General features: G+C 42.5%; 1 protein-coding gene across 1 annotated transcript in view; it reads right to left on the bottom strand.

The window, feature by feature from the left end:
* Positions 1-241: 241 nt before the first annotated feature.
* LOC310635799 (leucine-rich repeat neuronal protein 1-like) overlaps positions 242-13,291 on the bottom strand; it is a 37,859-nt gene continuing 24,809 nt past the window's right edge. The window contains exon 2 of the mRNA XM_083355092.1: positions 242-3,173. Within this exon, the coding sequence (XP_083211218.1) occupies positions 542-3,052 (2,511 nt within the window). The 5' untranslated portion in view covers positions 3,053-3,173 and the 3' untranslated portion in view covers positions 242-541. The remainder of the gene's footprint in view (positions 3,174-13,291) is intronic.

Below are 13,291 nucleotides of genomic sequence, written 5' to 3' on the forward strand. Positions count from 1 at the left end.
GACTCTTATTTTGCTACTGTTGACTCTTGAAATGGGAGCCTGTAATCGTGCTCAAAAGGGAGAAGCAGGCTTATTATCCCCAAAATGTTCACTAGAGGGCAGCATATCAATCTTCTTGGGTGAAAGGAAAAGGTGTATGATCCTGGGTGAACGCGAAGAGATTTGGTGCCTTTGGTTGTTTTCAATATATCTCCATTTCCAACAAACACATCCACACATTTTAAACTTTGTCCAACTCAATTTTATTCATTTTTTTTTACCTGCCCCCCAGGGGCTACACTGTCCCAGGGGCCCTGTTATCTGCCTGATACTCCCTTGTCGGCTATAACTACAAAGTGAGACCTTGGCTAAAAATGTCCAGGTTTCTTGCGCCCTCGGTACATATAGTGCACAGATGAGTACAAGGATAAACGTGGGAGGCGTGAACCTGAACTGGGAAGGCCTGGAGACCCAATTCTGACATCCTAAAAGCCACAGGGAGGAGAGATTTCCTAAAAATGTCTTGTGTTGAGGTATGGGTACCAGCACACCTCAAATTCCTTCATGGCTGTTGCCACAAGTAAGTCTTGGAAGTGTCAATTTGGCCAGGAGGAGGTGGCAGCAAAACAGTGTGCCCTCCTGTGGCAGGGGGAGGTGGCAAGGTTGGTGTGGGCGGAGCCAGTTGTGCTAATGGAGCCATTGGGAGGGGAGGGTCTCCCTCGGCATCCCACAAGCTGATCAGGGGAGGGTAGACCTCATTGAGGGGGATGGCGGCTGCGTGTTGCATGTACTTTTTGAGTGAATGGCGACACCCTTTCTCCTTGAGTCGACGAGAAGCACAAAGGAGCAGGAGCACAGCACTCAGAGCTGCTAATAAGGAACCCGTAATAGCAGCCAAGGCTGCCCCTCCTGCCCAGCCTCCCATCAGCTCCACCGAGAGGGAGGCATCCTTGGTGGTGACATTGAGACAGACATGCTGAGCGTGGGGCAATAACCAAGCAGATGGAAGACCTGCAGAAGCTGCCATGGGACCTGTCATGGGTGCAGAGGAGGCTTTGGAAGTTCCCGGAAAAACCACAGTTGAATGGCTCATGAGAGACAAGGCAGGACCCCTAGGGATTGCCAAAGAGCCGAGAGATGGCGCAGAAGCATCCATGGTTGCTGTGACCATTTCTGAAGAACTCACGGAAGGCAACGGAGAGTTTGTAGAAGCTGCTAATGCAGAGGGAACATCAGTGTAACTGGCAGCAGCTGAGGACTTGGGAACCGAAGACATGACGGTAAGGCAAATCTCATAATGGGTGGAAGGTTGCAAGTGCGTGAGGTTGTATTCCCGGATGCTCACAGGAACCCGTGCGGTGTAGGTAAAATGGGGGTTATGGATGCTCATGGTAGCTGATGACCAGGGTGGAGGAGGTGGTGTGTAGGGCGTAGCTGATTCATCTCTCTCATTTTTCTGCCCCTCTATGTAAGATGTCCACTCCAACACCACAAAATGTGACTGTACCTTTTTGACAAAGATCGATAGCCTAGCAGGAGTTACAGGTCTTTCTCCAATGACATTGAGGGACAGACTGTGGCTTGTAGAGGCCAGCTCGTTCCAGGCTACACAAGTGTAGATTCCTGAATCTGCTGGGTTGGCTCTCCTAATCTCAAGGGTTCCCCCAGCCCTAAGATGCATCTTCCCCGTTCCGGCAGTCACTTTTTCCCCAGAAGGTAAGACCCAATGGAATTGTGGTGGTGGCTCTGAGCTGGCCTGACAGTCAAGAATTACTGCAGAACCAGATGATGCCTCCAGGTGTTCTGGAAGATTGGGTGCGATTTCTGGCAAACAACCTTCCCCCCTGACACTTTTTAGGGCTTCTTGGAGTTCTTGACCCATGACTTCTGAAGGTGAAGTACAGAGGGTAGTTTGCGATTCAATCAGCCGAATATGCCCAGTGGTCCATGGTTTCCAGTTCTCAAAGCAATCGCAGCGCAACGGATTCCCATGGAGACTGAGTTCAGCCAAAGATGGCAAGGCATCTCTCAGGCCTAAAGGAAGAAAGCCAAGGGCTGTATTGCTGATTAGCAGAGTGCGAAGAGCTGGCACCCCGCGGAAGGCAACTGGGTGCAAGTATGAGAGATGTGGATTGTTGCACAGCTCAAGCTTGGCCAATTCTGGAAGATTCTCAAATGACCCTTTTTGGATGCCAGTAAGTTCCTCCATGCCATTGAGGCTCAACTCTTCCAGATGCAGCATGTTCTTGAAGTCTCCTGGATGAATTTCTGTGATAGGGTTTTTGTTGAGATCCAGAAATTTCAAGAGGGGTAGGCCTCCTAGTGCCTTGGTGGGAACATAAGAAAGATGGTTATCATAAAAGGAGAGGCTCTCCAGGTAGTCCAGGCCTTGGAAAGCATCAGGAGGGATGTCAGTTAGCTGCATCCCAGCTAAGACGAGGCTATGAAGCCTTTCCAAAGGCTGGAAACTTCCCCCTGTTAACTGGGAGATGGGATTCTCTCCAATCATTAGGATCTCTAAGTTGAGGAGTGGGAGGAACCAACGATGGTCAATGGCGTGGAGACGGTTGGCATTGAGATGCAGCCGGAGCAAGCTGGTTAAGCCGGCAAAAGCCAACGGCTCAATAGAGGAGATACAATTGTGATTAATGTAGAGTTCCTCTAGTGAAGTAAGGTCACTTAAGCAGTGGTTGGGAAGCTCTTCCACCTGATTCTCTTCTAAGTAAAGTGTAATGAGATGTGAAAGGTTAGCCAACCCAGCATCACTGATTCTGGAAAAGTGGTTTTGGGAGAGGTCCAGCTCAGTCAGGTTGGACAAGTGCTGGAGCTCCCTGTTGACCGTGGAGATCTTATTACTCTGTAACAGAAGGACCTGGGTGTCCGAGGAGAGATTGCCGGGTACCCGGGTGAGCAGCAGATCGTTGCAGTCCACTGTGATGGCCTCATGATAAATGGATTGGGGAGTGAACCATGGGCGGGTCTCGCAGACACACTGTGGAGGGCAGGAGTGAGTGGCAGATGGTGACCCTTGTAGGCACAGCAACAGCAGAGCATACAAGGGGAAACAGGACATGGTGCTGTTCCCCTGGTATCGACCTTCTTGACCACCGACTGCTTGTGGTGTAGCTTTGGCTGCAAAGGATGACCCTAATCCATCAGATGAGCTCAGAATGGCCAGTGATGTCTTGTCATCTCTGGAAGAGAAAAGAAAGGATGGATATGAAAGTATAAGGCTTCTTACGGTAAACACTTATTCTGAAAGTTAATCAAAGCTGTTGAGATTCTAGCCAGCAGTCAGCTTGGGTCTTGAGGTCATGTGGTCTTTCAAAGAGTTTCTCTAAACTTTGTCCACCCGTTGTAATTGGTGGCAGCATTAGCAGAGAAAAGAGGAAATGAATGAATGTTATACTAACCAGATTTAATTTATTCATTTTACAATTATATTGTAGATGCACATCAGTTTTTGCCCTTTTTCTGGTAATGTTTTAAAGTGCAGCCCTGGAGTTGCCACTTGTAGGTCAAATGTGGCCCCCAGCATTACAAAATGTGCACTTGCTCCTACAGGTACTAATTTTTAGAGTAAATTCCCTCTTATTTTACAGAACAAAAGGTAGGTAACCTCAGCCAGAAATTTTAAACAAGAACTCTGAATAATCAAGCTGTAATTTACAGCCACTGTGACACCTTACGTCTCTCCTAGTCCCTGTTTTTGTCTCATATTGTTCACATCCATTTCCCAGCTCTGCTCTGAGCTGATAAGCTCAGATTTGTTTTAGTTCCTACATTTCAGGCCTTAGAGAGCTTGCATTAAGTTTGCCACATAAAACTCCCTTCACAACCCCAGTCTAGATTCCATTTCTGAATTCAGACTGATGACATTTTAGGTCGCCTATTGTTACCATAAAATAACAAAACAGATTATTAAATCACATATGCACTACATAAATAAACTAAGAGTGTCTTTTTCAGTTTTAAAAATGTCACAAGATTTTTTTCTTTTTAAAGGGCAAAACTTGCCTAATGTAATTTTTATTAAGAGTTTTTAACATAGATAAAAGACAAAAAAGAGAAAAAAAGAAAAAGTGCAAAAAGCAATGCGGTGAAAGAAAGAAGAGAAACTTAAGGACACAAGAACCAGAAAAAATAAATGTTATAAGCAAACTCATTGTCCGTCTTCCCACTTTTAATATTATAAAAATCCTTCCAGTCCCTTAATCAATCCTTTTTCAATTGTCAAATCTCAAACTCATTTCATTTTTTTTTCTATTTCAGGAAAAAGTCTATAAAAGGTTTCCACTAATAGTTTTAATTTTGTCCGAGGCCAGACAGGTCAGTTTTGTCATTTCTGCCAATTCTGCCATCTTTGCTATCCATTCCTCCATTGTGGATGCTTTAGTATTTTTGCATCATTGTGCATATAATAATCTTGCATATAATTACCATAAATAAAAATTAAAAGGGCAAGCCTGAATTAGCCTGACTTCCTAATGCCACAAAAGTCATCCAGCCAGTGTTTGATGATTGTTTCTATGGTTTAAGATACTTAGGAGAAGCAGAATTTCTTCAACTTGCTTTGTTACAGGAAAAAGCTACATCTACTGTAGTGCAAATTTTTTGGACTTAAAGGTAAAGGTTTCCTCTGTCTGACTCTAGAGCAGGGGTGTCAAATTGCCGGCCCATAGGTCAGACGCGTCATCAGGAAACTGCGCCCACCCCATTGCCGGCAATGGAGAAAAAGCTCCGATACGTCGCGCAATGTCACGTGATGTTGCGAGTTTGACACCCCTGTTCTAAAGGGTAATGCTCATCTCCATTTCTTAGCCAAGGGAGCCTGCGTTGTCCAAAGACACTTCCGTGGTCATATGGCCAGCATGACTAATGCCTAGGCACATGGAATACTGTCATCTTCCCACTGAAGCGGTACCTATTTATCTACTCGCATTTGCAGGCTTTCAAGATGCTAGGTGGGCAGGAGCTGGGGCAAAAGTGGGAGCTCACCCCATCATGCAGCACTTGGGTCTTGAACCCTGGCTGTCATCTTTCCAGTTGACAACTCAGCTCTGAGCCATTGCATCCCCTTAGACCAGTGATGGCGAATCTTTTAGAGACCGAGTGCCCAAACTGCAACCCAAAACCCACTTATGTATCGCTGGGTGCCAGGTGGCCATGGCCCATTGGGTGGGTGTGGCCAGTTGGGTGGGTGTGGCTGTGGTGGTAACGGCAGACTGGGTGGGACTAAGAAGTTCAATCAATCAATTCCAACTTTGCGAGATCTTTTTTTCCCCGCAAGTTGAAATTGATTGATTGATTGAACCTTTTTTTTGCACACAGAGGCGGAGGCCTAAAGTGAAAAGGTTTTATAAAACCCAGCTGAAGGCCTAGGACTGGGGCAACGGTGCGCGTGCCCACAGAGAGGGGTCTGCATGCCACCTGTGGCACCCATGCCATAGGTTCGCCACCATGGCCTTAGACAGATACACACATAAAAATACATACTGTAGATATATATTGATAGATATCAATAGATACATAAGATAGATAGATAGATAGATAGATAGATAGATAGATAGATAGATAGATAGATAGAGACAGAAAAAGATAGCAATAAAGACATAAAAATACAGATAAACAGATGATAGATAGATCATGGACAGACAGATAGATAAATGATAGACTAACAGTCAGTCAGTCAGTAGAATATTGGGAATTTCTCCCTTTTTCTGACATTCATCTGTTCAGAAGATTAAGATGAGGAACAGCTTACCATGAATTGTTTGAGTTGGGGGGGGGGGGGAAACCAGGCCACAAAACTAGGACAAACTGTGTTTTAAGCAGAATGTTATTCGCTCCCAGCCCATGTGGCTTGCTTATGATTCAAATGGTTGTGCAAACACAAAAACACAGGTTAACATCTTGCAAACAAAGTCCCTGTCTTAAAAAACAACAACACACCTGTCTGCTTCCTGTGGTAAGATGGAAGCAGTGAGGGGCAAGGGAGAGGCTTTTCTGGCCTCTAAGCCATTTCGCCATGAACCCTTAAAAAGCAGAACTGCAATTGGAAATAGATTGACTGAATGGGGAGTGAGGACAGCTTTTCCCTGCTATCCCTTCCTGCAGGGAAGAAATACAAAACAGAGTTCCTGGCCCATGCTAAGTTAAAACCAATCAAACCACATTATGGGCTAAGATTTTGTGGGGGCCCAATCTTTATAGCCAGCAAACCATGGCTTAGGGTTTAATGTGTACAAACCACTGCATGATAATTCACTCAAACATAGTAGTAATTCACACTAAAACATACCATAGCACTCTTTGGCGTGCAGTCACTTTGTGTGACCGTATGTAATTGAAAAGCAACTCTCCAATGCAGCTCTTCCTGTGGCCATCAGGATGGAAAGCCCACAAGAAGAGAACGTGCTGAGCATTGGAAGATGGTCAAGACAGCAGAGGGCTAAAACCAGGGATCCAGTGTGGCTGTTTTCAACCTCCCTCCCTCATGGCTGGAGTAATCTGGAATAAACTAGTTAGGCAGCCTGACAAAACCTTTCCTGTATGATGAAAATTGGCACTGAATGCTTCTTTGAGTTGATCTTTGTAAATTATGCTGGTATTACTGATGCAAGAGAAGGAACTGCACATATGTATAGTTTTCAAAGAAACTTAATTTTCCTTCTATGTTGCTTTGCTCGCCCAAAAACCTGGTGATACGGAGAACCATTTTAATTAATGAAGACACAGAAAAGAAAGGAAGTGGTGAGTTGTAGCTCAACTTCTGGTGACTACAGTAAGGCTACATCTATGCAGTTTTCTTTGGCAACAATACAAAATTGGTTCTTCTTCCAGGATGTCCTTTTGACTCCTCAATCCAGCCTACTACATCTCTGGGATTTCCTACCCAAGTATTAGACAAATTTCATTCTGCCTAACACTTTTTTTTTGAGATCAGTCAAGATGGAGTAGTTGCTACTACAAGATATTACAGTATATCTGGAATAAGAACAACAAGAAGATAGATGACATAATCCATCATCTTGTTGGATGATGTAATCCATCATCTGCTTGGGCAGGGAGTTGGACAATGGATGATGGACAATGGATGAGCAGTGGCTAATGTAATCCATCATCTCCTGCTTGAGCAGGGGGTTGGACTAGAAGACCTCCAAGGTCCCCTCCAACTCTGTTATGCTGTTAGTCTTTCCTAAAAGCTCAGAAAATCAGATTCGAGTTTATACTTGGACAACATGCTGTTTGGAAAATCTGTACATGTTTCCTTGAGTTTCTAGCAGGATAATGACCGAATGTGCAAGCACAAAGAAATAACCTACTTTAGGTAAAGGTAAAGGTTCCCCCACACATGCGTGCTAGTCGTTTCCGACTCTAGGGGCCGGTGCTCATCTCCGTTTCAAAGCCGAAGAGTCAACGCTTGTCCGAGGACGTCTCCGTGGTCAGGTAGCCGGCATGACTAGACGCCAAAGGCGCATGGAACGCTGTTACCTTCCCACCGTAGTGGTCCCTATTTTTCTACTTGCATTTTTACGTGCTTTCAAACTGCTAGGTTGGCAGAAGCTGGGATGAGTAACAGGCGCTCACTCTGTTATGCGGCACTCAGGATTCGACCCGCCAAACTGCTGACCTTCTGATTGACAAGCTCAGCGTCCTAACCCACTGAGCCACCGCGTCCCGTAACCTACTTTACATGGTAGCAAATTGAATATTGAACCAATTTTACTTTTCTCTCCAAGAATGTCAGTCTGCTCTCAGGCTGCAATAAATTTCCTAAAGAAATAAATCGTACAGTGCTATGTACATTGGACACATTTTACCTAAGCAGATAGGCTTGTACTACCAACCTATCCAATCTATCTTTCAATTATGGCAACCTACCCTTCATTTGCCTTCTTGTCCCTTACAAAGCAGCAGCTGTCCTTTTGAAATCGTGAAGCTGGTGCACTGAATAGGGAGAGGGAGATGATGGGGTGAGAGCACAGGCATTCACTACAGTAGAATGTGCCCATCATGCTCAGCTCGCTTCCACCTCTATTCAACTAAAGTGTCTGGTGGAAACATTCAGAGCTTTTTCCTTTTTTTTTCTTTTCTCCAAAGCCAGATATTTGACAGGCAAAAGTTATGTTCTTTTGAAGAGCAGTGACAGTTTTGGCAAAAGCTACTCTCCTTCAAATAATAAATTGGCTTTTGCTGATGGATTATGGACTATGCTTCACTCAGTGGGCAGATGCCTTGGTGGGAATTCAGAAAAATCCTTTGTGTGAATTTTCATAAACTGCTGTTCTTCTGATGCGATTCAGCTCTGCCAAATGATGGCAATCTTCTCCATCTCCTTGCAAGATTAGCACTCTGAAAATTCATTTCGCATCCTAATTTGAAAGCTTTAAGTTCCAGCAGTTATATCCTAATTCTTACTGCTTCTTTGCAGGATTTGCCTGACCCTTACGTTTAATGACGTAGGTGGGGGAAGGGATCATTTCTGGTGATCCCAAAAATCTAAAACCAGAAAATGTTCGAAAGTGTGGAGATTCCGTACTGCAGCTCATTTTCAAAGGTGACATTTTAATGCATTTTCGCTGTAAGTATGACAATGACAAAGTAGAATGTGCGAAATATATACAGGTAGTTACTGCTAAAAACTGCTTTTATCCATCAGGGATTAAACTGGGGTGATTTACTAATGTAGACATCCCAAAGGCATGGATGGAGTACCTTGTCATCAATGTGCCCATAAAATGGGTATGCTTTAATTTGTATACTAGGGTAACCAGATGCAAAAGCGAACAGGGATCTTGCATATTTAAAGACTGTGAGGAAAACAGAATTTCAGCAGAATATGTTATATGTTTTTTCTACCTTGGGTGACAGGTATATCGAAGTTTCTTTTGCAGGAATAAGGGATTTGATATCTTCCAAATGTACCAGCTCCTTACACCTCCTAGCATTGTTCTTGGTGGTAGGAGATTAGGCTGAAACTGCCATAACAAAAGATGAAGCTGGCACATAAGCAGGAATCTTGCTAAAATATCCCTTCAGGGAAGTAGCTAAGAAGGAAACAAATTGTTAAGGAAATAAAGGAAAAATATCACCTGAACCAGACAAAAAAAGCAGGGCCTTAACACATGGGGGGGGGGGGGGAATCCTAGCTAATCAACAAAGGAAGAACTTTAGAGAATAAAATGCGGTACTGAAACCTGCCCACTTCTTGAGTCATTTGAGTTATTTTTGGATCCAGACTTGGCAGCTTCCATCCCTCTGACTACTTAGTGCCTGGCAGCCTAGTTGAGAAGAACGTGGGTAAGTGTGGGTAAGTGTGTGTGTGTGTGTGTGTGTGTGTGTGAGAGAGAGAGAGAGAGAGAGAGAGAGAGAGAGAGAGAGAGAGAGAGAGAGCGCAAATGTACATTAAGTGTGGATGTATGTGAGATAAAGAGCAAGTGTACATTATAATCAGTAAATTCACTGAGTTTCCATGTATTCCAAAAAACCTCTTGCACCCCAGTGTTCAGTTGAAAGTGATTGGGTGTGTGTGGTGTGTATGTGTGTGTATGAGAGAGAGAGAAAATGAGAGAGAGTCTCCAATTATTTTCTGGCTGTTGACCAAGACTATGTGTCTTGTCTGCTTTAGGTGCACTTATCTGGAAAACTGAAATTAAGCAAGTGGCTTACAAGGTCTGTGTGCCTTAACAGGTTATGAGTGACCATAAGGTGAATCTGGAAACGTGTGTAACAGTGGTTCCTTGAAACTGTAGGCTAGGCAGCCACAGACTGTCCATCTCAATTATATCCTGTATCCCAAATGCAACTTCCTTCTTGGGCCATGGGATCCTGTCTTTAAAACCCCAGTCTTAACTCCAATCTTCACTTTCCTTTAGACCCACCAGCCAAGGCAAAGATAGGAAACACAGCTGTTCCTAGGTGGTGTTGGTTCTTTGTGATTGCTCAGTTCATTCATTGTGATTTCTACTGAGCAAGATGTGACCAAATATGTTACTTTTTGTGAGGTTTGCCAGTGTGTAGGGAGCTGCCTAGAGTGAAAAAAGGGGCTGTTACAATTCCTGCTGTTCATGGAAGTGCTGTTCCACAGAGTGGATGGAAACACATGGTGCCCCATTCTTCTCAAGAGGAAAACAATTAAGACACCACCTTAAAGGACTCTGCTTGAAGCAGGAGTCCTGACTGGAAGTCTTCTGCATTTTGTCTTCCAGCCTTTGATTAAATGTAATGAAATTACTTTTTTATCTGGAGTAAAATTGAGGAGGGGGTGGCAGTTTAACACCTAGATTACAGGCCGTCCTCAGTTGTGACTACAATTGGGAGAAGCAACTTGCTTGTTAAGTGAAGCAGTTGCTAAGTAAACCTGTGACTAAGCTTATGGATATACTTCAGTTTTCCTTCGTTTTGCATTCCTGTGAAGGTCGTAAACCCGACCTTGTTCACAACATTACTTTTTCATCAACACTGAAAATGGTTGCTAAATGAGTCAGTTGCTAGATAACAACAACCCACATTGCTGCTGATTCCTAATACTGTATGTTATAGTTTTAGCCCGTCATTTGTTTTAACTGGTTGTTATTGTTTTTTCATTACTGGCTGCTCTAAGAACTATTTTAAGATGCAATAGCAAGGTAAAGCAAAAATAAATGCAGCAAATACATCCAGGAAAATTTATCTCATCTGCTAATGATATTCTGAAATACCTGGAAAGCATATCTTCCCAAAAGCAGAGGCAAGAGCATGGTTTTGAGTACAAATTTCCGAGATTATTTGTGCTAGTACAGGGGTCCCCAACCCCTGGTCCGTGGCCCGTTGGGAACCAGGCCATGCAAACGGTGGGCAAGTGTGCAAGCACACAAAGCTCCATTTGTGTAAGTGGTAGGCACACACACAAATCCATCCCCTCCTCCCCAGCACCATTGGTGCTACTGCTGGCCCATGGAGCCAGAAAGGTTGGGGACCATTGTGCTGGTGGACAGATTTTCCTATAGTCTGCTTAACCATTTTGGCATGTAAAATGGTAAAACAGCCTACCAATCATTTATTTGAGAGTAAGCTCCCTAACTTGGTATTTCAAACTATCAGTCAGAATTTTCTGAGGCGTTTATTGGTACAAAGAAAAAATTATTTAATTAAGCACCGATATCAATAAAATAAGCCTTGCTTGGTACAGTGAACCCCAAGTGGCTGAAGACTCAACCAGTTTTGATGAAGCTTCTTTAGGACTAATAGCAATAATAATAATAATAATAATAATAATAAAACAGCTGCTTCACAGGCCTCAATCTTTGCTCCCTCTTTTGGAGGTGTGACATGAGCCTGTTATGTGCTTTTGAAAATCTGTGGTCTTCCAAAGGAGATATTGAGGACTGAAGATGGCCCCGTGAAAAGCAGAGCTGATGACCACAGTGAAGAATGAGTAGTCAGAGAGTAGACAAAGACAAAGAGATAATGGGAGACCACCCACAAGGCAGTGGTCACCAGGTGGGTTTTGAGTACTGAGAGATGAGGGAATAGTCACCTTCCTGAAACTGAAGTTGGCATCTTTAAAAGGACACTTAAGTTTGTATACTTTTCTAATCCCACTTGGAAATTGATTATTAACTATTTTCAGCAATTAGAAACCTTTGAATCAACAGGTCTGAAAATACCAGAGCTGTCTGCCTTGAGAGCTTAATGAAAGAAAATTTTAACTTCAAACTTAATAAAAAATTTTTAAGCAGCAACAAGTTGATTGTGACTCTGATTTTAGAAGGCTAAACACGGACTAACAGTACAGATAGATTTGAAGTAAGATTTTGGAATTAATTATAAAGAATCCTTCCTGTGGGAAAATGGTTTTGTTCTGAATTTTTAAAAAAATAACATAAAAAAATAAGAATTTTAAAATTTGATACCAGAGGGAACTAAAGATTTCAATTAAAAGAGAACATGTGGATGACTAAGAGTTACAGAATAGTGTAAAGTATTCTAACACTGGAATTATTGAAGGATATCTTTGGAGAATAGAGTCAGAAATTAATATTAGCAATGTCAACAGTGACATCTGTCTGTATGGCTAGATTGCATCTAAAAGATGCTGTGGAACAGGAACAAGTTTATTTGACAAAACAGATTGAGTTGAAAATGGACTTACAAATGACAGACTACAAGAACATCAAAAAAAGATGTTCTGGATATTCAAGAAACTGACTGATCTTTTAATAATTAAAAGGGGCATGCAAACAAAAAAGCAAGATAATTTTTCTACATTGGACTTACAAAAGAGGCTTAATCAAAGCTTTGAAGAATTTTGTGAGAAGGGATAAAGAAGAAATAATAAAAAGAAAGCAAGTTCTATGGCATTATTTGAATGGACTAAAGATAAAGATTGTTAGAAATAAAAGGAAGGAATATAAAGTTCGTTTATTTGAACCTCATTGGCTCAAGGTTGACTCAGCCTTCCATCCTTCTGAGGTCAGTAAAATGAGGACCCAGATTGCTGGGGGCAATATGCTGACTCTGTAAATCACTTAGAGAGGGCTGTAAGACACTATGAAGTGGTATATAAGTCTTAACATAGATATGTTGTTATTTCTGATAACCCTTAATGAATTTTTGCTGACACCAGAACTGAGATATGGATTTATGGATTTTTTTTATAAATAAAGAGATAGAATATGGGCAAAAAACTCATTCAATGTAATTTAAATATAGGCAATTATTTACTAAAATTGTTTATACTTGTGATGAAGATTGGGAGTCATTTCTTTATATATCCGTTTTCATTTTCTTTTCTTTCTCTTTCTATTCTTCACATCTTTCCTTTTTTTTCTTTGCACCTTTCCTTATATTTTTCTATGTTTCTTCAGTATGTGTTAATTTTTACTATTACAATTATCTTTAATTAAATTACTTAGGGGAAAAAAAGAAAAGAAAATCTGCTTCTTAGTCCAGGCCGTAAACTCCATGTCAGTTCTTTGAATCCTAACAGTGATGCTGGTAGAAAAGAGTGCCTGCTGCATAATTGGTGACCTAGATAAACCGCTGTGTGGGATGGCTGGTGCCTGATCTACTTTGTGGACTGCCTGAGGGTGGGGCAGTACACAGAGAGATGAATGATGAGGAGAGCTCAAAACTTAGTTTACCATATCTAGGCTCAGCTGCAAAATCCCAGACGCTTTAGTAGGCCAGATTTGATAGCCCTTCCAAAATGGACGTGTAGATGTAGAGATGCTGATTACTCATACTGGTGATGAAGGAGATGAAGTTAAGTTGTCGGGCTTAGCCTACTTATGGTTGTTTTCATACCCCAATTCCTCAAAGGAAGTTT

The sequence above is a fragment of the Vipera ursinii genome (genome assembly GCF_947247035.1).
Source record: "Vipera ursinii genome assembly, chromosome: 2".
Lineage (NCBI taxonomy): Eukaryota > Metazoa > Chordata > Lepidosauria > Squamata > Viperidae > Vipera > Vipera ursinii.